Below are 24,526 nucleotides of genomic sequence, written 5' to 3' on the forward strand. Positions count from 1 at the left end.
GTATCTTGCTATCTATATCTATATGACAGAGCTTCCAATTTCTCAGTTTTTGTATTACCTTTTGTTTAATCTCTTCCCACATACCCTTAGCTGCCACACCAGAATACTTTTTTAACCCATACTCCTAAGTACTTCATTTTATCATGTCCCCATAAATATGGATATTGCTGAAACAATTTGTGCGTGTGTACATAATTTACAGATATTGTCTTTGTTTTAGCTTCATTAATTTGGTATCCCGAAAAGATCTGAAAGTGTCTCAGAATGTTTCACAACACTGTAATGTCTCTTGCTGGTTTTGTCAGGTATAAAATAATATCATCTGCAAATAAAACCAGCTTTTCTTGACTAACATACCAATTATATCCTTGAATTTCTGAGTGCCTCTGCTGCTGTCAAGTCACCTGACAGACCTGTCTGTAGGCTCTTTTCTCATTTGTTACTGACGCTGCATCCCTCCGGATCAGCATTATTTCTCATGGCTTTAGTCACTTTTTGGACTGAACTTAAGCTGCTATTTTTTACCCATTTTCTAACTTTAACATTTTGTTTTCTTTTCACAACTTACTACAAATCATCTTAAAAGTAACTTCAGAAATTACTAGGATACTGTATACTTATTACAGCCTTACCTAAACAAAACAGATAATTGTGTTCATGTTTTTACCATTTATCAAGCACATTTTCCTTCTATGAATATCCATTAAGATAGTTTCAGGTGGAAACAAATGCAGAACAAGGATATTGTCTAAAACCAGTAAGACAAGATGTGGAGGTTGATAACTTTCATGCAAGTAGAGTTATATTCAAAAAGAATCGTGGAAATCAAGCATAGCTCTCAACCATCCTGAATTTCACAAGAGAACCCATTTTTAAACTTAAATAAGCTTAATTACATAACTGCCTAATTTGAGTGCACCCCCCTTATTTGCAGAAAAGTAATCTCTGTTCTAGCTGTAGATTTCTTAGCCAGAGTGTTGCATTACTGCATCTCATTTGCATGCAGCTGGCCAATTTCTTAATTATTCTTTACATGCAGAAGAGTGCACCTGATTTGTTTTTGGTCTTCAATTAGGTTCTCTCAACCCGCATATAAGCAGGGCTGGATGCAGCCTTGCCAGTTACTTTGATATGAAGAGTGAGCGGGAACTGAATTCCAAGAATGACAGAGGAGGACTCGAGAAGCTCTAAAGGAAGGATTCATACTGCAGTTTCTACTGAAACCCGAGTGAGACTGTTTTTGTTTATTTTGGACTTTGGAAGTGAGCCGTCGCAAATTACTTTGCACTGGATTTGAAACTACGGCTATTCATGCATATTTTAGCACATTAGGTCTCAGGCTTGCTCTCTGTTCTTGGTCTTTTTTATTTTTTTATTTTAATTAATTCTTCATTCCTGCTGATTGCTGAACTTCAGTAGTTCAACCATTAAGTTTGCTGACATTTGTGCTTTTGGGCAAATGCTGAGGACTGCAGTCATTAAATATTGACAGACATTTGGGCTTCAGACTTTGATATCTTTCAGAAAATACATTCGAACACATATATATGTTATTCTAGCATTTTTGTAAGTTTATAGGAGCAATATTTAAAATCTGTCCTAAATAATGAGAGACATCTGAGTTTCTGACTTGCATATCCTTCCGAAAATGCATGTTAACACATATCCTATCACTGTATCATTTTTCCAAGTTTGTCTGATTAATATTTAAAATATGTGCCCATGATTGGGCCTTTGATCCCTCATTATTTCATACTTTGTCCAGATTTTCATAAAATGTGGTGTTTTCTGGCAAATCACTGACGTCACTAAATAATGAGAGACATCTGATGTTCAGACTTGCATTTCCTTCAGAAAATGCATGCTACCACATATCTTGTTATTCTAGCATTTTTGCAAGTTTATACAGCAATATTTAAAATCTGTCCCTATGTTTGGGCCTTTGCCCCCCCCCCCCACCATTTTATGATTTGCCCAGATTTGTTGTGCTAACAGGTTGAGAGGTATATGCAACCATCTCCAGATACCTTATATTTTTGGTTTGCTCCTCATAAAATGTGTTTTTTTTTAGCAAATCACTGAATGACGTCAGTGAATGATGACAGACATTTGAGTTTAAAACTTTGATATCCTTCAGAAAATGCATGTCACTAGCATGTCACTAGCATTTTTCTAAACTTATAAGAGCAATATTTAAAATCTGTCTCTCTTTGTTTAGACCATTATTCCCTGCCCCCCAACCACAAGGTTAAGAGGTATATTTCATACTGTCCAGAATGTCCAGATTTATTTTTTCATATTTTTGGTCTTATCCATTTGCTACTATGTTTCGAGTAATGCATTTGTTAATAAAGCTGTAGTCCTGGAACTAGTTTTCTGTATTTGCTGTGGGATTTGCAGATTTATACAATTTGCTTCAAGTGGGGTCAGTTTCAAAACTAATTTATTTATTTTTTTTACCTTTTTGAATGTTTTGGGGAAAGTGTGCAGGAATTATAGATATTGGGTGTACTTCTATTCTGTTTAAAAGATTTGAAATGTAGAAAACCAGCTTTTTTGTTTGCACTGCTTGTTGATTTATGAACATTTAATGAGGAAATGTCTGAGGCATTTCTTACTTTTACTTTGAACACCGCGTATTCTTTTCTTTATTTCTTTGTCAGTAACAATGTTCAGTCTTTTGTTTTCTGTGGTGGAAATGCATTCCCTTCCAGGTTTGAGACTATATGTCTATAAACTTGCTCCATTTCAGTTGTTTATTTTCACACAATCGCAGTCTCAAAAATATTAGTTACAGTTGCGTTTTTTTTCTATAAAGTTAATGAATATTTTGAGTCTACCAAATTGTATAACTCTGGGAGTCGTCACTGTGCAGTGCGTTTTGCTTGGACATTAGAGGTGGTAGCTATGGTGCCATGGGAACGTGGTAATGCTATCGTCACTGTGCGGTGCGTTTTGCTTAGACATTAGAGGTGGTAGCTATGGTGCCATGGGAATGTGGTAATGCTAATTGCCATTTGTTTGCTTTTACTTTTGTAGCATGTATATTATAAACATATGCATATACACGTCTTAGGCATATATGTACTATGGATATGTGTGTGCATATGTGTATATATAGATATATATATATATATATATATATATATATATATAGGTTTTAGTGTAATGATACGTCCACGAGTATTTTTGGAAGTGATTGCAGTTGTACCTTATGTTAGTGCACAAGAGTAAATACTTGTATTGATACATCCTTCAGAAAATGCATTTTTCTGCAAAGCCTTTTCTACTACCCTCAATTTAAGAGTAAAACTGAAAAAATGTGACCCTCTGTGATTTTGGCTTTTTGTGCCCCAAAAATGCCATTGCCTTTGTTGCCAGTCATCTGAATATGGCAATTTAAGGTATGAGGATGTACTGCATATCAAGCGCTCAGACTTCCTCAGAATGGTCAGATTTTCTCATTACCATGGTCTACCCTAATCATTCATGTTTACTTTGCAGTCACTTATCGTCACACGCTTTATATTTTTCTGAAAATATTTGGCTAAACAATGATTAATCCACAACTGTGTGGTATAATATCCATAATCTGTCAGTTTTGCAATATGTTCCTTTGCATGAACTTTTTCTTGGATGCACTATGAATCATTTACAATAATGAACATTTTTTAGAATACGTTATGAATCATTTGAAAAATGAAATTTTTCTTGGATACATTAAGAAACATTTGCAATAATGAGCTTTTAAGGATGGGTTATAAATTATTTGAAATAATGCTCATTCATATGTTATGCCCATTTATGTTAGTATGTATTAAATCGTCTTATGGAGTTACACACGTTTACAGAAATTTCCTGCTCGGTTTCACATCCTTTATCTGAATCATTACAATTATTTTCTTCAGAAGCAAAGTAATGGCTGAATCACACAACAGCATGGTATACGTGATAATGGAAGGGGGTGCAAAACCAGTTTTCTTACATAGTTGTAGTGCAGTAACTCAAAAGGGTAAAACTTTTTGATTACTGTTTGGCATCATACAAGCTTCATTTTACTGTAAGTATACTTCACAGTACACTTGTGAATTACCATGAAGCTTTTCTAATTAGTCTCTCTTTTCTCCAAAGATGTTGCCTCTGAGAAGAAGCAAATGAGTACATTCCAAAGTCGCTGGAAAGTCATATAGACTGGGTAGTCGAAACTAGGTGTGGTCCAAGACACGCCTTTTGCAAGACATGTGCTACCAATATTAATGATGGACAAAGGGAAGAATGATCTAGGGTTATGCATGGATATTGAAAAGCACAAGATGAGCACAAAACATTCGACTGGAAGGAAGGTGACAGAAATTTTTGCCACTCAAGAAACCAACTGTAAAGTACTGGAGGTGAAGTAGCCTTTATAAGTCTTCTTGCTGAAAGTAACTTGCCCTTTATGCACTCAAACTGTTTAAAACAAAAACCAAAACAAAACTGGAAAGCAGAACCAAGCTGGATAAAAACGGCACGGACTGTTTTATTCAAGGTAAGCGCTTTCAGCTAAGCAAATGCCCAGCCTTCATCAGACAAAAGTCACTCCACACAGCTCTATTTTTATATAAAAAAGTAGTTCACATTCATTAATCGTTAATAAACCAATCACTGTCATGAATCAATTTAAAATGGTTACACCTATAATCATCATATTATAAAACCTTCCTTTCTTAATCTTTTTAGTCAGTGTCAAACAAATGTTTACTCAAGAAGCACCTATTCATACAAAAAACAGATATAAAGTGTATATAATACAACAAAGTTACAAGCTACATTAAAAACACTCAATAGCATAAAAAACTGAATGCTTAAGGATAGTAAAATAATTAAATATATTATTCAAAGAGAAGCTGTCTCACATTAAAGTTGCTATAAAATGCTATACAAATTGCCAAATAGCATTTACCTAAGAAGAGCTTTAAGTTTAAGCACACACTTTATGGATGCAAAATCATTTAACCCTGGGGGGAGATGAGCACATGTTCTAATTTGCCAAAATAACTCTTGCTCTTCCAGATACAACTGCCAGGGTCCTCCTCTTATATTATTTCTAACCTGGTGCAACACACAAAATACAAAACAATGATCCGGGAAATATAAAATGTGCCTAGCAAGTGCATTTGTGAGGTCCTTCCTACCTATGGCATACAGGTGTTCATAAATTCTTTTCTTTATTTTTCTCTCTGTTTTGCCTATATAGAAGGAAGGACATTTCTCACATAAAGCTACATATATTACTCCCTGTGTATCACAGTTGTAATTACCCTTGATAAAATAATTTTTCCTGTTAATGTACACTTTCTTATCATTGTGAATAAATTTACATTGTGGGCACATACCACATTTTCGCATACCCTTTATTTTATCTTATGGTTTATCTACGACCATTTCAACAAGGTTTTTGAGGTTAATACCCCTTCGATATGTGTATTTTGGAAATGTACCCAAAACCTTAACTAGAGCTCTGTCTTCTAGTATGATGCTCCAATTCTTAGCCACTACTTCCCTTATAAATTTAAAGTCCACACTGTATGTGAACAAAAAGTTAATTCTAGGGTGAACAGGGGAATCCGTATTCATGATGTCATTATTAGCTCTACCCATCAAACCTCCACCCAACAAAGGCTTAAAATGCCCAGTGGTCCTTTTGCCCTGAACTTCCTGCAATGTCCCCACAATAAGACTGTCAGGATACCCTCTACTCAGATGCATTTTACTGATATTGTCACATTCCTCAATGAAATCAGTGTCATCTGAGATCATTCTGGCAGCCTTGATAAATTGCCCCTTCACTACACTCCTTTTTTGATGGAAGGGGTGACAACTAGAAAAATGGAGATAACTATTTGAATGGGTTGGCTTTCTGTAAATTAAAGACTTAAATTTATTATTAGTTTTGTCCTTACAGATTTTAACATCCAAAAAGTTCATTTCATCAACTCCTATGGAATACGTAAATTCTAAAAAGTCAGTCATTCCAGAAATATTGTCAATAAACTCAGGGATAAGATTTTGGGGGCCCTTCCAGATAAAACACATGTCATCTTGGTATCTAGTATACCAAGTGACATGTTGTTGGTACAGTTCACTATTGAACAGCCAGTTACGTTCCCAAAACGCCATAACGCTATTAGCAAAACTATACCCACAGGGTGACCTCATGGCAATTCCTATATTTTGGAGAAAAAACTGGTCTTTAAAAACCAGAAAGTTGTTTGATAACACTACATCTAGTAGAGTTTCCACTAGGTACATCTGTATATTGGTGGCTTTTTTAGCTAACATGAAATTTCTTGTCCAGTCAATACCTAATTGGTGAGGTATAACTGTATAAAGATCTTTAACATCTACCACCAAAAAGATCACATCCGAATGGTATTCAATTTTATTAAAATTCTCCAAAAAATCCCAGGAATCTTTACAGATATGAGGTTCCCCCCTGGATATATGGTTTAAGGATACCATCAATATACTTGGCACAAGCATAAGTAATAGAACCCCGTCCGTCCACTATGGGCCTTAAAGGGGGATCAATTAGATTTTTGTGAATTTTGGGTGTGCCAAAAATGGTAGGAACCTTTGGTGCTGGCATGGACAAATAGTGAAAGGTGTTACAATCAATACTACCCTCTAGAAAGAGATCATCCAACACTCCCCTGATTTTCTTATAGGCTACATGCACTTCATTAAGACTGGATCTCAAATATGTATCAGATTGTAAATGCATGAGCATTTTGTTTTCATACACGTATTCGTCCATGAAAACCAGACCCCCACCCTTATCTGGTTTCATGACTCTAACATTACATTCATTAAGATTAAGAAAGGAAGGTTTTATAATATGATGATTATAGGTGTAACCATTTTAAATTGATTCATGACAGTGATTGGTTTATTAATGATTAATGAATGTAAACTACTTTTTTATATAAAAATAGAGCTGTGTGGAGTGACTTTTGTCTGATGAAGGCTGGGCATTTGCTTAGCTGAAAGCGCTTACCTTGAATAAAACAGTCCGTGCCGTTTTTATCCAGCTTGGTTCTGCTTTCCAGTTTTGTTTTGGAACTTGCCCTTTATGACCATTTCTTGAAGTACATGAAGGAGTACTGTAGGGATACAGAGGTGGTGAAAAAAAGACCTGTGGACTAACAAAGGCTGCTTGCATTGTAAGGGATGTAATGCAGCCAAACTATCAGTGGGATATTTCAAAAGTGTATCAAAACTTGTCATACTGTTTGTACTTTGATCAGAGTACAGAGATGGGGGATTATAAACTGCTTGTAATTTTTTTACCATGGTAGTGGTAAAAATGTTGTTGAATTCAACATGTCTGCTTGTGTCAGTTGAACTGGCCAAGCCATTTATGACTGTGTAATGGTGACTCTGAGCAAGTTTGACGTTCCTCTGAGCAACATGGTGGCTTATTCTTTGGACAACGCTGCATCTATGATTGTTAAATGGATTTCTGTGCTATGCACACTAAAAGGACTTAACCCCCATATTTTCAATGTGGGCTGCTTATGCCACATTGCAGGTTTATGCATTAAATCAGGTATAAAGGCAATGGCTGTACCTGTGGAGAAATTAATATCCGACATTTACTGTCACTTTTCCAACAGTGCACAGCGTCAGCAGAATTTTAAAGAATTTGCACTATTTATGGAGATTAAATCTTTCAAAATTAACAGGTAGTCTGATGGGTAAGTTTGACAAAACTCATCAAAAGAATGCTTGCCTTGTGGCTCGCCTTGACATGTCCTATGAATAATGGTCTGTTAGACTGCAGCTCATAGCTGAGACACTACACAGCCATGACATTAAAGGTGGCTTTCCTGTTCCTGCACGGCATGGAAAGTAAACTGCTCACCTTGCATAAAGATATGCAGAAGGTACTATATGCACATGCTAGTAGGATACTCAAACTGTAGTTTCTGGACAGTGTAATTACTATCGATTCACTTCTTAAACTGCAAGAGAACATCATGTAAGACTATGAAATCTGTATTGGTCCGGATGCGGAAACCTATTTGGATGAAAATATGGACACCATCAGGGCTACAATAATAGAACAAAAACAACTTTTCATGACAACCAAGCAGTTTTACTTTGCAGTCCTATTCAAAATGAAAAAAAAAAATTCCCTACCAGACATCCTCTGCTGCAGAACATGGCAAGCGCATTTGATCGAAGATGGCAATCATTTTAGATCCAGCTATGAAACTACAGCTTTCTTCCAACACTGTTACAGATATTGGCACTCGTCTCAGTTTTTGCAATTCATGAGTGGAGCACTGCAAACTGACTGACAAATTTTCAATGTATCAGATCACTGAGTGGTCATATGGATCAGACACATTTAATTTCCTAAAGTACGGGTCCCATGGTATTTGGTAGCCCTGCAATAAATCTGCCAACCTTCCAAAAACTAATGCAAACTGCCCTCTGTTTGCCACACTCTAAGACTGAAACAGAAAAAAACATTTAGCATGGCTTACAAAATCAGAACTGAACTCAGACGGTCACTTGGTCCAAAAATATTAAATTCTTTACTAGCAATAAAGATGAACGAGGACACTGAGTGCTGTAGCAGGAAACAGCCGAATAACATGCCGGAAGCAGCAGGACATGCAACAGCTGGTTACAACAAAGAACATGTCACAGCATCAGCTGCAGAAATATACTCCACCTGCCGAGAGGCCGAATCTGAATATCCAATTTAGTTTGACATAACAGCGGGGGAAATGACATGTGTCGAGCTGTAGCCAATAGTCTAAATGTGAATTGCCTTACTGTGTGTACTACTTTCATATTAAGTATGTATTTGCAAATGTTTAAGCACCTGTCTAAATAAAACTGGAACTCTCTTGGGTGTGAGGGTGAGTGAGTGTGTATTAGATGAATTTCATACAGTTCTCTGAAAATATGAATAATCCCATATGAGTGTGTCTTTGTAAGTATATAACTCTTTTTGATAAATAAATGATCTAAAATGATGCAATGTCTTTGTGTGCTTGAACATGTGTGGGTGTGCCAACTAATGTGCTTATTTGAATATACATATATTATGTTAATTATGTGTCCCTGGTTTTAAGGTCATCTGTCCCTGAATCTCTCATCTGGAGGTTAAGAGGTATAAAATCAAGTGCTTTTGCAATAATGTTACCACCAAAAAGATGTAATCAAATCTTTAACAATAATACATATTATAGAATATGCCAGGAATGAGAACCTAAGAAAAAGAAGTTATGTCCTTACCATAACATTCCATGCGAGTTGTTCATCTCACCTTTTTGTTCTTACACGTGGGTTCGGAGCTGATCCCTCGGCTACGAGTCGGACGCTTTTCAGGCTCAGACTCTCAGAGAAGCTCGAGACCTAGTGTATATCCCATGATGCTCTACTGTAAATCCCCAGATCTAGTATGCTGCAACCAAGACAGCCTACAGGAAGAAATAAAACTATAGTGCCTACTTATCTAGGTAGCTATAAGTTTGCAGAAGGAAGAAACAGTCTGTTCCAGAAGACAGGCTGACAAAAGTCGACCAATCCACCAAGGCAACCATCTTTCTCAACCGGAGGGGGAAGGTGGGCAGGAATGTAACAAAAAAAAGGCAAGATGAACAACTCACATGGAACGTTATGGTAAGGACATAACTTCTTTATATGAAGTGGTTCTATCTTGCTGTTTTGTTCTTACACGTGGGTAGCGTCTCAAACACCTTAATCCTGGGTGGCTCACGGGAGAGCATTCCTGAGCACAGTGGAACCAAAGGAAGCCCTGTCCTTGGAGGGCCTGTCCAGTTTGTAATGAGTGATAAACATGTGAGGTTTTGACCAAGTGGCGGCTGCACAGATGGTATCCAAGGGCAAACGAGCTGCATGAGCTAATGACGTAAAAACAGCCCGGGTAGAATGGGCTTGAACGTTAGTTGTTAATGGTTGATTAGTGGAGGAATAAATTAATTTAATGCAGTCAGAAAGCCACTTGGATAATGTGATTTTTGATACTGCAAAACCTTTCTTACTCTCTGCGTAAGAGACAGAGAGTTGATCAGATTGTCTGAAATCCTTCGTCCTATCCAGGTAGAATCTCAATTGTCTGTGTACATCCAGCTTGTGTAACATATATTCCAGTCTGTTGGTATGGTGTCTAAAGAAGGTTGGAAGCTCAATGGACTGATTTAAGTTAGTCTCTGAACAGACCTTGGGAAGGAAGGTAGGGTTAGTCCTGAGGGAGACCCTATAAGGGTGAAAAATCAAATATGGGGGCTTGGAGGACAAGGCCTGGAGTTCGGAGACCCTATGTGCAGATGTAATGACTACCATAAATATAGTTTTCCAAGACAGAAACTTTAAGTGACATGATGAGGCATGTTCGAAGGGAGCGAGCATCAATTGGGATAAAACCAGATTCAAATTCCAGGGAGAGACAGGGTGTCTGATAGGTGGTCTGAGATGGTGGGTCCCTTTTAAGAATGCCTTACATAGTCTATGGGACATGATGTTAGACCCGTTAAACCCTACATGGAAATTGGAAATAGCTGCCAATTGAACTCTAATGGTGGTAGCTGCTGTGCCATCATGGAACAAGGAAGACAAGAACTCTAAGATGGTATGAATAGGTGCCACATAAGGGTCAATGTCATGATGAGAAGCCCAGTGAATAAATTGTTTCCATTTGCTATTATATAGCTTCCTGGTAGACAGTTTATGAGAGGAAACTATAATATGTTGGACCGCGGGAGACAAATCTTGAGACCTGGCTAATATGGGAATTGGAGCAGCCAAGCTGTCAGTTTTAGGGAGATGAAGGAGGGATGAAGAACTCCTGACGAATGAGTCAGATCATCTGGCACTGGGTCCAGGATCCATGGTTCTTCCACTTGATACTTCTGCAGGAAGGGGAACCAAATCTGCCGATGCCAAGATGGGGCTATCAAAATCACAGTCCTTCCCAGACTTTTGGCTTTCTGTATGAATTTGGGAATTAGGGGAATTGGCGGGAAGGCATATAGGAGACCCGGGGGCCAATTGTGTACGAGCGCATCTCTCGGGTTGCTCCCCAGTGGGGGATAAAGGGCAAAGTAGCTGCTGCATTTGGCATTCATCGGAGATGCAAATAGGTCGCAGCAAGGCTGGCCCCATCTGTGGAAAATCTTGTCCGCCACCTGTTGTTTGAGAGACCACTCGTGAGGCAACAGCATGGCCCTGCTTAGCTTGTCCGCTATCACGTTGGATGACCCCAGGATGTGCATTGCTATCAGAAAGCATCGAATGGATACAGCCCATTGCCAAATTCTTAGGGCCTCTCGGCATAAGGGATATGATCTGGTTCCCGCTTGCTTGTTGATGTACCAGACTACTGACATGTTGTCTGTCTGAATAGCAATTGTACCTGGAGGAAGAGAGCCGTGAAAGTGTTGCAACACCAGGAACACCGCTCTCAGCTCTAGGACATTTATATGCAAATGTGATTCCATGTTTGACCACGTGCCTTGGACAGTCTTTCCCTGAAATAGCCCCCCCCACCCTATCAGGGAAGCATCCGTGGTCACTGTGGCTGTGGGTTGGGGAAGAACAAAGGGATGTCCGATTATCACTTGGTCGCTGTTCAACCACCAATTGAGATCCTTCTTGCAAAGATTCGTTAACCGGATCTCGTGTGACATGGGCAGTCATTGGTAAGACCACTGTGCAAAGAGTAGCCACTGGAGTATACACATGTGCATGCGCCCTAATGGGACTGCTATCTGTGTAGCTGCCATTGTGCCCAACAGCTGCAGTATCTGGGATGCAGGAGCTTTGTTTTGGACCAACAGACTGGATAATTGACTTTTTAGAGATACGATTCTTGCTTGAGGCAACCTGATCCTTGAACTGACGGTGTCCAGTTCTGCTCCTATAAATGTAATATGCTGCGAGGGCGATAACGCAGATTTTTCTAAGTTTAAGGTTATGCCCAACTGGGGACAAAGGCTTATGGTGTAGTCTCTTGCTTGGATTAGTTGATGCCTGGAGGTGCCGGTGAGGAGCCAGTCATCCAGATATGGAAACACCCAGAATCCCAAATGTCTCAGGTGAGCCGTGACCACTGCCATACATTTGGTGAAAACCCTGGGGGCTGTGGTGAGACCAAAGGGCAGGGCTCTGAACTGGTAATGACAGGCCCCCAGCTGGAAATGCAGGTGATTTCTGGATGATCTGTCCATTTTGATGTGGTAGTACGCATCCTTGAGATCTATAGAGCACATCCAATCACCCGTTGCTAAGAACGGAAGAATCGATTGAAGCGTGACCATCTGGAACTTTTCCTTCTTGATGAAGGTGTTGAGTTTGCTGAGGTCCAGTATGGGCCTCCAGTCCCCGGTTTTCTTTGGAACTAAAAAGAACCTTGAGTAAGTTCCGGATCCTATTTGGTCTGCCGGGACTGGCTGGATGACTCTTTTGTCTAGCAGTTTTCGGATTTCTATGGCTGCTAGCTTTCTCAGACTGGGTGGAACGTCTGGAATCCTTGTATACATAGGGGGGGATTTTTGTAAAGGGAATGTAGTAACCTCTGGCAATGATGCTTTTTACCAAAGAATCTGTTGTAATGTTTAGCCAGGCATTTGGGTATAAAGCCAAGCGACCCCCGACTGCCTCCAGAGAAGGACAGCCGGGCTTCTTTCAGGAAAGCTGCTAGGGCTTACCAGAGAACTGCTCCCTGTCGCCCTGGTTTTGCAGACCGCCTCTGCCGTTTGGACGGCGTCTTCCATTTCTGCCCCCTCCTCTGCCCTTAGAGGGGGTATCAGTAGGTGTGATTTGGAAAGCTCCTTGGGGTTTTCGGAAGCACATTTTTCCACTTTGTTGCCCTTTGTGGTACAGTCTAGTTGGAGCGGAAAAACAGACTCCTACAGCAGACAGAGTCTTTCCTTCTTGTTCACACCTAGTAATTGTCTCCTTAACTTTGGGTCCGAATAAGGCGGACCCATCGAATGGGGTACTGACAAAGGAAGATTTGAAAACTTCCGCAAAGGAGCAAAGGCACATCCAGGACTGTCTCTGAAGAGCTATCGCTGAGCCTGCCGCCCTACTCGATCCATCGGCAGCATAAGAAATGAGTCGCATAGATGGGTTTACTATCGAATTGAGGGTGTTGAATTGCACAGTCACCTTCTCAGAAACTGCATCAGCTGTGTTACCCTGGAGAGTATCTCCCAGCTCTTTAAGGAGAGCTCGTTGAAGGCGGGTAAAATGTGTCAGGTAGCTGAGTGACCTCATGGAAAATGCCGCAGAACTAAATATGCATTTCTCATACCTGTCCATCTTCCTAGAATCCCTATTAGGAGCATGGACAGAAGAAGAGGTTTCCGAATCTCTTTCTTGGTGGCTGCCGCCACCACCATGGCATCAACCGGGACTCCCTTTGTAAGAAAAGCCTTGTCAGTAGGGGAAGTAATAAACTTGTTGGGCCTCCGAGGGACCGGTTCCACTGAGTCAGGGGACTCCCATGCCCTTCGAGCAACCTGCTCCATCAATTCGTCAAAGGGCGGGGTAACCCAGGAGGTGGATGGTTGAGATCCAAAGGCCTTCAGGAGGACCGACTTGTCCTCAGTAGGGGCAAGGGACTGCCAATCACCCCTCTGTCTTAAGATCTCCAAAATGTCTGCAAATGAGACATCCTCTGAGGGGGCTTGTGGGGACCCTTCTGATTCCTCCAAGTCAGTATCCAATGTCAGGGATTCCTGTGGGGAATCCAAGTGCCTCCTCTTGCACAATCTCTTTCTAGGTACTTCATCGGTGTGTGCGTCCGGTGAAGTCCCTAGAGTGGAGGGGTCACCCAATGGGGATATCCGAGGCCCTGGATCTGCTTGGTGGGGACCTGCGGGGAAGAGGTAGAACGAGGCCCTTTAAGGGGAGGGAAAGACAGATCCGAGGAGGTAGTGGTCTTAGCAGACATGACCTTCCTCATGGCAGCGAAGGCACCAGAATCTCGGTCCGAGAAGTCTGTTGGCTCCGAAAGAGGCCGGCAGCTCTCCCCGAGCCGAGACCCCCCCACTCCAATCCAGAGGACGGAGCCGAAGCCACCTGTGCCGAAGCCCCGAGGGGAAGGGTTGGAACTGAGGTATCGGTTCGACTCTCCACCCAGGGGCCAATGAGGGATTGTCAGCCCCGAGACTCCCCGGTTGGAACAGAGGAGATCAAGGTTGATGGAGCCAAGGGAGGGGGATCAAACCTCGGCTCTGAGGGCTCTACCAACATCGGTTCTGCCCGCCCTGGCTCCAAGAGCTTGATTGGCTTCGGAGGAGGAGGGGGAGAAATTATGGCTGGGGTTTCAGGCTTTGAAGCCAAGTGGCTTGAAGCAGACAGCATTTTGGCCAGGGCCGGGTTCTCTAAGAGCCTCTTAACCACTCGGTCCAGGTCCACATCAGAAAGCCTCAAAGAATGCGTCGAGGGATGGGTCATAGGAGCCGAAGATGGTATCGATTGAAGAATTGGAGACTGAAGAGTCTCCAATATCAGATCCACAACTGGGCTCCGAGGTAGATGATCGATACATGGCTCCAAGGTCTGTGGAGCCGATGCATGAACCATAGTAGTGGAACTTGGAGCCGGTGACTTGGGCTCCGAGGATCCCTTGGAAGACTTCGACCCCTTTGAAGCCTTGGAAGAGAGGTCAGCTTTGTCTAAAGTAGCATGAAAATCAGGCTTCAGAAGTCCCCTATCTACCAGCTTCCTGCGCCTTTCCAAGAGAACCCTGGTGCTAAAGGAGTGGCAGATAGAGCACACCTCTTGTAGGTGAACAGAGCCCAAACAGTACACGCAGGTGGAGTGGTTGTCTGTAACAGACATCTTTTGACCGCACCCACACCTTTTGAATCCTGACTTTTGCTTCTCTGACATATTTAGCAATAAAAATTCAGGTCCCTGAATTTTAAGTATAATAACAAAACAGATATCTGTGTAAATATTACTACAACACTAATTTAACTAAGAACTAACTTCTTACAGGATATATGTAAGTATATATATAAGTAAATACCTATAGATTATACAAAGAAGAAAGGAGAGCACACACACACACAAAAGTGACAGAGCCCTGTCACGCCCAAACAGATAAGAGAGGCCTATCAGCCCTGAATAGAACTACTTCAAAAATTTTTAACTAGAGCTAAACAAACAGGCTATAGCCCAATACTATAGATAACACTTCTAATTTTAATGATATATAATACTATTATTCAGAAAAAACTTCTAATAATATTGAAAAAAATAAGTCACTGGCCCGAACTTCCTCTGACGAGCTGTAGATCCATTGCAGCGGCAAACTAGATCTGAGGATTTACAGTAGAGCATCATGGGATATACACTAGGTCTCAAGCTTCTCTGAGAGTCTGAGCTTGAAAAGCGGCCAACTCGAAGCCGAGGGATTGGCTCCGAATCCACGTGTAAGAACAAAACTGCGAGATAGAACAACTTCACATCTAGAGTTTATATCAATCCAACCTATTTTTTTTTTAATGGATCTGAGTCATGTAACAGCAGGACACAAAATCATTTAATACATTCACTGCTATTGCAGACACTACATATGGTGAAGTCAAACAATGTTAAAATGAACTTTATACATTTTACAATGAAATTGATGTTTAATAGGCACACATTACAAACATTGTAAGCCAGGTCAGTGATGAGATGGGCTGAACTAATCAGTACTAAGGTCTTCTGGCATGAGACTGACTGACAGAGATGAATAAATTTACTTGCATCATACGCAAGGAAGACATTTTCATCTCTAGCATAGTCATCTTCTACATGGTGGGAGAGCATAACATCACTGATTAACTACCATCTAGAAGAATTCAGGTGGTACATCAGCATGCAAGTTTCAGATGTTCTGAGTAAATTGTTCCACCAGTCAGGACATTGGCCTGCCACTTCAGGCTACCAATTAGATTCTAGATCCTGCCGTAACTTAACTATGACACAAAAATGAGGGCAATGGTTCTAGCTAGCCCAATGGCAACAGAATATTAAAAACTATTCAATCATGTATATTGCATTTTTTAGCTAAGTTTTAATCAATATGTACGATAATGCAGCAGTTTTCATGTAACCGATATAAACAAATCGCCCAAGTTCTGCTGTACAGATTATTAACAAGAAGAATCAATGCAATCCCCGCTGCTGAAGAGAAGGTAGCTGTTGGTCTCTTCTGACACTGTAGGATGAGACAGAAAGTAAAAGTCTTTACAAAACACATGACCTTCAAACACTGATTCAGCTCAGTTTACTTACCAACATGTCTCCAGCAAAGCAGGCAAACATAATCACTACGAAAATGCACAGTGCTACTCCATATGATATTCCTAAATTTTGAAAACTGAAAGAAAAGAAAAATAAATTATGTTAGAATGTTTAACTCATTTCGACCTCTGCAAAATACTGCAACATTTTCTTGGTCAGCATCTATGACAAAATGCTTCACGTCCTCAGTAATTAGCACTTCTTGTAGCTAGACTATGTATTCACCTGCTAATTTAAGAGTAAAAGTATGTTTGTCACTGAATGACATGAGATAAACATTTTCATGTGCAGTAGTTGTTTAATACTACTTACACTAACCCTTGGGTGAAAAGTCAGGAATGCAGACCTTCCAACACTGCTCGAGTATAGCTCATCTACCTCGCAGGGAAGCACAACTCTGTCACAGCAGGTTCTGAAAGTAATTTAAAATCCTCTTTTGCAATCCTAGTGAAAAGCATTACTCAGAGTACTACTTCCTCATGATACTAATGCATCCAAATTTCTTTGTCCATGATATAGGTAAAAAGTGTACAGAAGAAATAGTTTAGAATGATTTCTTTAGGGGTCTACATCATGTGAGCGGATTGCACAAATTGCAAATGCTCATAATATCGAACATACTGGACCTCAAACTACAGTGAGGAAAGGGCAAATATCCCATTCTTCACTGTACCGCAATCTCAGAAAAAGCACTTCAAGGTCCAGTACTTTCAATATTATGAGCATTCGCAATTTGTGCGATTCGCTCATATGATATAGACCCTTTCTTTAGCAGTATTCCTTTTAGAATGGAGAAACCAAGGCAAAAGAGTATATTTCAATATGTTGCTTCTTTTGACAGGTTCATAGGTGATGCTGACAGATTTTTCAAGAAACGAAAGCTCATCAGCACACAACAAGATACAAAAACATTGCAGCAAACAGCTCATTACAGTAAACAGTGGCAGTGGTGCACAAAGACGGAGGCATTTCAAGTATTTAGATAAATAACAATATACAGTACAAAGACCTAAATAACTGTTTTTAAAACTTCCAGAAAGGTTGTCTTACTTTTGATTCTGGACAATTAACTTCAGTGTAACAGGATGGGCATGATAAAAAAGCATACCTGTGAATGCAGGAAACTCTCAACTGTGGAAGTACACAATGTAATAAGTAACCTATTGTGTCAGGTACAGCATCATAAAAGGACACATTTTATTCCACTTTGCTAGCAATTGGCTTTAGTTTAGTTAATTCAAGATCTGTCAGCAGCCTTGCTGTTACATTTTGTACAAGGTACAGGTGTCAGCAGGCTTTCACTTTGATAGACCTTGAAATTAGACAAGGATAACAGAGTTTAAGTGTCACAAGACCATGTAATAGCAACTTTGCATATCACTCAAGAGTAAGGAGCAGCTCCAGACCATGTTTGCAACATGGCAGATGTGAACAGAGCCTTAAGTAACATCTAGTCATACAGAGTGAGTGACCATGAGACATTGTGTGTGTTACTGTCACTTGTCTTCAGATACCAAGCTGAAGCCACACAACTTTTATAATGCTCGTCACCCACTGTACACAAGCAAATCATCTCAGCACCCACATCTGCACTTCATTAGAGAGAATTACCAGCTAATTATATTGTGCTCTACCCTGAAGGCCGGTCAGAAAAGAGGTAAGAACTAATTATCTTATGTAGTTAAGACTACAAATCATATGGATGCAGAAAAGGGGTCTATGTTCAGCCATCAAATGGAATTGCCATTGAATGGCTGAACATCAAATCTTATCTATCGAACGTTCAATCATCAACAGAGAAAGTAACCAGTTGGTCACCACTTCCCCATCTGCCTTTTTCCCCACTGTAATCTGGTCTTGGAGTTAGTATATATACTTAGTGGGGGTGTGGGTTTGAAATACTGCGGTGGGGCACATGAGGAAGTGGTGGCAAACTAGTTACTTTCTCAGTCAATGAAATGAACATTCTCTGAATATACATTTAATGGATAGGGTTCAATGTTCAGCCGTTTGATGGAAGTTTCATTCGATGGCTGAACACAGACCTGCAGAAAAGCATTGGATTAAAGAAAAACTGTAAAAATGAAATATACCATGAAAAATTATAGGATAAATGAATTAAAAAAACATGTTGGGTCTGTATCAGAGACCACAATGTGGTAGCAAACTCTGATTTAGTGGCTTTAATGGATGCTGTAGATCAGAGTACAAGTGATGTGTGTGCTGTATCTTTAAGAAGCATGTCAAGGCTGTACGTGCATGTATAAATTCCAGACATGTGTAATCCCTAGTGCCATTTTGACAGAGCAGCCAGAGCGGCCAGAGAGAGAGCATGCAAGATCGCAGTTGTTAGTTTGTATACAAGTTCCTTAAGTTATAGTCAGTAAACTTCTGTAGTGATGTTTGTATAAAATAAAGCTGCTTGAACAGAACCCACAAAGACTCTTCTATTGTGTCCAAAGTAGAAGAGCGATATGGTGTCAGAACTGGGATCATAGAAAATAATATTCACAGACATGAGGTGGAGAGGCAACAGTGAAAGTAAAACAGAGAAATGAGCACAAAAAGAGCCACAAAAGTATCAAAGGTAATGAGAAGTAGAAAAAATGGTTTATTTAATAGAAAAGACAAAATGGGGCATTACAAGGGCACAAACTGCATTATTAAGCAAGTGGAAGACACAAAAAGTTTGTTAACTAAATGAAATGTTTAAAATAAAGGTACTTGATGAAACAATTACAGTAAAGCAAAACTGGGCATGTTTAGTGTAAAACGAGCACAAGAAAAGTACGTTGCGCATAAAAAGGGCTTAAACAAGCAACGAATATAAGGGCAAAAAGGGCACATAAAGCAAAAATAAAGCAAGGTGACTGCATGCGTTTTGGCATAACTACAGCTTCATATTGTAGCAAGGGTATCTTAGTATCAAAGTGAGTAAAAGTGCTTACAGAGTGTGCTTATTACTGTGCATGTATTTCAAAGAGTTTATTGTGTGCATGCTGAACCCATGCTCTGGGTCTGTTTTCATGGAATACACAACTGGAAGTTTGCCTAACTTGCCATTGAAAACATCAGCATACTCTGAGAAAATGGCTTTAGAAAAATTAGAACATGGAGATGCATTTACCTGATGAACTTCTTTAGCAAAAGAAAGCAGATTCATTCTCAAACTATCTTTGAGACCCAGTAAAGACTGTACTGGCCTTCAGACTACAGAGAATAACAAGTTGTAACAGTTCTCGGTCAAACAACATGAAAGCATCACCGAACCTTCGGTTTAAATTTCTTCACCTCCATAAGCAACAAGTCTTGCACTACTGGCCAAATTGAGTTGTTCGTTAGTTCTCACTTTAGCAAATGTGTCTGCTGATATAACATTACACTTTGAGCCAGTGTCTGCTTTAGCTCTGTGGAACTTCCATTAATCCGGCTTTGAGCTCTGTGGAACTTCTATTAATCCAGACAGTACAAAATACTTCACTTCTTGTTAATAAGTTCACTGCATCAACTCTTTCACCAAGTACTGATGCACCATCTACATAGAAAGTTGACTGCTTCAGCTCTAGCTGATCAACTTGCTTTTTTGTGTGACCTTCCTTTACAACTGTGTGAGCTTTACTTGATCTACAAAACTTCTTGAAATGGTTCCGTTTCTTACATTTGTGACATTGCTGACCAAATGCTAAGCACTTCTCTCTTTTAGACTCATGACTTGCACCACAATTGTGACAGTTAACAATAAAGCTATATTTGGGTTTTGCTGATTCATGCTTGTACTGCACTGAGCTGGAGTGTGCTCCTTTCTTAGAACTTTCTGGAAAGCCACATGCCTTCTCTGGAAACCTTGTAGCTGCCATGTGCTTGGGCCTGCTTTTATTTGCCACATGTTGCATACTATCTACATTTGCTCTGGAGCATGCTGAAACCATGCTCTTGTCACTCACAAGCATACTTGTGTGTTTTTCTGTCACATCATGGATTTGACAAATCTCTATGGCTTAGCTCAATGTTAAATCACTGTCACAAAGTAAAATCTTTCCCAGAGCAGCACAATTAATACCACACACAAGCCTGTCCTTTATCAGCTCATCTTTTAAGTCACCAAACTGACACGTTTCAGCTTTGTTTCTCAGGTCAGTCACATAAGATGCAAATATTTCCCCTAGTTTCTGATCCCTTGTATAAAACAAATGCCTCTCTAATGTAATATTTGTCTGGGGGTTACACATTTCTCCGAACTTGCAGTTCAAACATTCAGGGTCTTCCTTTGCTTCAGCCTGTACAACAATATGATGGTTTCACCTTCTCCTTCGTATACTGCAGGTGCATACAGAAATGAATGCTCTCTTTCTATGGCCTGTGACCCAGCTAGGTGTAGCAAAATGAATGCCCTGGTGCCTGCATCTCTATCTGCATAAGCTGCTTGTATACAAATATTGTACTCTTACTCAAATGTTCTCCAATTTTCTGCAATATTCTGATCAAATACAAGTGGTAGGGGCTTTGGAAATCTATCTGCCATATTAACACATCCCAGTGAAGGATTTTGCGAATAAGCACAAACAGACACCTGCAGATATGCTAGAAACTTATGCCAGTATTTTTAACTTTGTCCAATGACTTTGTACTTCTGAATTTATACCTTTTGTGCTTTTCAAAACTATGCTAAAGAACATACTTGTGGTACCTTTGAATAACTGGACTTTGCGAAATAAACTTCTCGGGCACTTTAACACTCTTGCAGTACTGTTTTGCAATGCTAGACCCATTTACCATAATTTTAAGAAACATCTCAAACAATTTTATGATGCAAATGAAATAAACTTTTGGGCACTGTAATACTCTTGTAATATCGTTTTGCTAAAGTCATTTATCAACATTTAAAAGGCATTTCAAATAACTAAATGATGCGAACAAACTGGAGATCTCTTGCCCAAAACTCAATAACATTTCAAAGTAATTGCACTTTGCAAACAACTGTACACAGCACACTGAAATGTCCCCAAAATAGTGGCATCTTGCAAGGCAACTCTTTACATTGCAAGAAACACTCTGTAATGGTGGCACTTTGTGAAGAGACACACCCAGCACAAGAAACCTTTCGAAATGGCTATACTTTGTATTTCATGAAACAGTTGCACTTTGCACACACAATGGGTGTTGCCCATGATAGCAGCTCACAAAAAAGGCTCAGATGAAATTGGAATATGTATTGACCCAAGAGATCTGAACAAAGCATTAAAGAGACTATCATCCAATGTGCACAGTCGAAGAAGTTGCAGCTCTAATATTGAATGCCACTGTCTTTTCTGTCTTGGATGCAAAAAGTTCATTTTGGCAAGTGATGCTTGATCACAAATACTCATTTCTAACTACTTTTGGTACTTCATTTGGCAGATACAGATTCCTAAGGATGCCATTTGGAATAAATTCTGCAAGTGTAGTATTTCAGTGTGCAATGGAGCAAATTTTTACGGGTTATTCTTGTGCCATAATAGTAGATGATTTATTGATTGGAGGCAGTTGTGAAGCAGAGCATGACAGAAATCTCAAGAAATTTCTAGACAGAGCATGTGAAGTAAACTTGAAGCTCAATCCTCTGAAATGTAAATTCAGACTTCCAGAAGTTACATACTTAGGTCATTTGTTTGCGAGTACAGGCTTGAGACCAGTCCCGACCAAACAAGCAGCTATTCTTGAGATGTCAGCACCAGATAATGTACAAGATCTACAGCATTTTCTAGGCATGGTCAACTATTTGGGCAAGTTTATACCAGATTTTAGTGAATTTACAGCACCTTTAAGAGAGCTAATGCACATAAATGTTGCATGGTCATGGTTGGAACAGCAGCAGAAGGTGAAGACCTCAAGCAGAAAATTGCCACCTCACCTACATTAAAACCAGTTACTCTTTCCTGTGATGCTTCATAATTTGGTCTTGGCACAGTTATACTTCAAGAGGGCAGACCAGTATCCTCTGCATCTAGAATACTTACCCAAACTGAGATGCAGTATGCTCAAATTGGGAAGGAGCTTTTGGCAATAATATTTGCATGTGCCAAGTTTCATGATTATATTTATGGTCGAGGTATTCAGATTGAAACTGACCACCAATCTCTAGTTACTATTCTAAAAAAGCCTATGCATTCCACTCCAGCAAAATTACAAAGAATGATGCTTAAATTGCAAAAGTACAATTTCAAAATGGTCTGCACGAAAAGGCAAATTGCTCTGTCTGGCTGATATCTTATCCAGATTGCCCAGAAATATGACAGAACAGCTTGATGCAGAGAATTTCGACTTTGATGTGATGTCAGTGCGCAATTTTTCCACCACTAGACTTGATGAGTTAAGAGATTACACTCAGACTGATCCAATTTTGCAAAAGCTCAAATACTACATTAATGTTGGATGGCTGTCAAAGTTGCAGTTGTTAGTTTGTATACAAGTTAATTAAGTTATAGTCAGTAAACTTCTGTAGTGATGTTTGTATAAAATAAAGCTGCTTGAACAGAACCCACAAAGACTCTTCGATTGTGTCCAAAATAGGAGAGCGACAGATGCCTTGACAGTCGCAGGTGCAGAAGCAAAGTACATAGAAAAGCAATACAAGAATGTGAGATATCAGGCTCTATTACCTGCTTGGGGGGTTGGAGAAGTGTCATCCATCATCCATTATGCTTTATGACAATGGTGAAAATAATTAGCTCAAAACCGTTACATTTCAGTTTCACAAAGACTTCAAACTTCTGATCCAAGCTTGCAGGGACAGCATTTTCTCCGAGCCTTGTGGCTTCTACTAGATTACTGTTAAGCTGTTAAGGCCATAAAGGTATTGGATTAGCACCAGCAGTATGCAGAATTTTCACAGATAGTGATATATAATTCATCTAACTAAAACAGGATGACCACAGACTACTGCTTTTAAATATTATGAGCAGTCTGAAAAGTCTGGTTGTCTACTTTCAACACTCTAGGAATGGTATGGAAGGCTAACCTTAGGCTTAAGGAGAAGCCAACAAAATATGAGCAACATTTTGTTACTTAAATGGAAGTTAAAAAGATGTTTGCTTAGCATACAGGACATGATTAGACCTGATGGCCTGGGTCGAGCTCTTGATCGGCTGCGGGATCCAAAATGGAAAAAAAAAACTTTATATAAGGTACATATATCTTATGCAGATTTTAAGAACTGTCAAGTATTTTACTTCAGAGGCAATGCAGTGAAACTTTCAAAAGAATATTCCGAACAATCCTTCACAATCGTAATCTCTCTCTCTCACAGACACGCGCACATACATACATACATACATACACACACACACACGCACACACACATACATGCACACACACACACACACACACGCACGCACAATGCTGCAGGTAATAATTAACTTGAAAAGGACATTGTTACATAAATTCTTTCAGACATGCTAGCTTTGTGTTTTTGGGGATCTGGACAGTGGTATATGCTAATTAGAACAACTCAAAGCAAAATGATCATTACTGGTCAAAATGTTACCAGCTCTACTGGGAGCAAATATCATAGTCCATCACTAATGGATTTCAAGTAGAAACAAAGTTTTGCCAAACAATGTCTCTAACTGCTCATTATTTATTTATTTATCACTGATGTGAGGAGTACAGGAAGGTCATTGGTTAACAATGATGCACATTCCGTTTACCTTCCACTTTTCACCGAAACAGTTTTATCTTTTTGAATGTGCATTTTCTGACCTGTTCTTTGAAAAGAGAACACTACTTCATTCATATTTTTGGTTAAGGTTTCTCTTTTGCTGCTTCATCAAGCTGCTAAACTTTTACAGCACAATGCAGGAGCCATTAGTAAACACCAGCCACAAGACAATACAGCTTTTTTACCTTTACCCATCAGAAAGCCATCGTTCACGAGGGAAAGAAAGAACAGCTGGGAAACCAGAAAAAGGAAATTTTCCGGCGAAGCAAGCGCGTATCAACACAGAAGACCAAAACAGCAGTAGCACTTTATTTTAACATGTCCAGGTATGAATTAAACCCCAGTGACATTGATTTATTAAATAATGGCTTATCTTTTGTTCCCTCACAAGGGAGCAAACTGTCGGATGTTTTAATAGACTTACGTTTGTTTGCTCGTTCTGTTACACTTAAATTGTACTTTTCAAAGGAAGTGAAGTCAGTTGGTGATAATGCTGCTAATCCCTCT

At 39.7% G+C, this 24,526-nt stretch overlaps 1 protein-coding gene across 2 annotated transcripts in view; it reads right to left on the reverse strand.

Annotated features, from left to right (window-relative positions):
- ADCY7 (adenylate cyclase 7) overlaps positions 1-24,526 on the reverse strand; it is a 2,777,509-nt gene that overhangs the window by 181,905 nt on the left and 2,571,078 nt on the right. For both annotated transcript variants that reach the window (XM_044081980.1, XM_044081981.1), the window contains one exon: positions 16,315-16,399. In XM_044081980.1, coding sequence (XP_043937915.1) covers positions 16,315-16,399 — 85 coding nt within the window. The remainder of the gene's footprint in view (positions 1-16,314; positions 16,400-24,526) is intronic.

This window comes from Protopterus annectens, chromosome 8.part1 (genome assembly GCF_019279795.1).
Source record: "Protopterus annectens isolate FY-2018-M chromosome 8.part1, PAN1.0, whole genome shotgun sequence".
NCBI classification, from domain to species: domain Eukaryota; kingdom Metazoa; phylum Chordata; order Ceratodontiformes; family Protopteridae; genus Protopterus; species Protopterus annectens.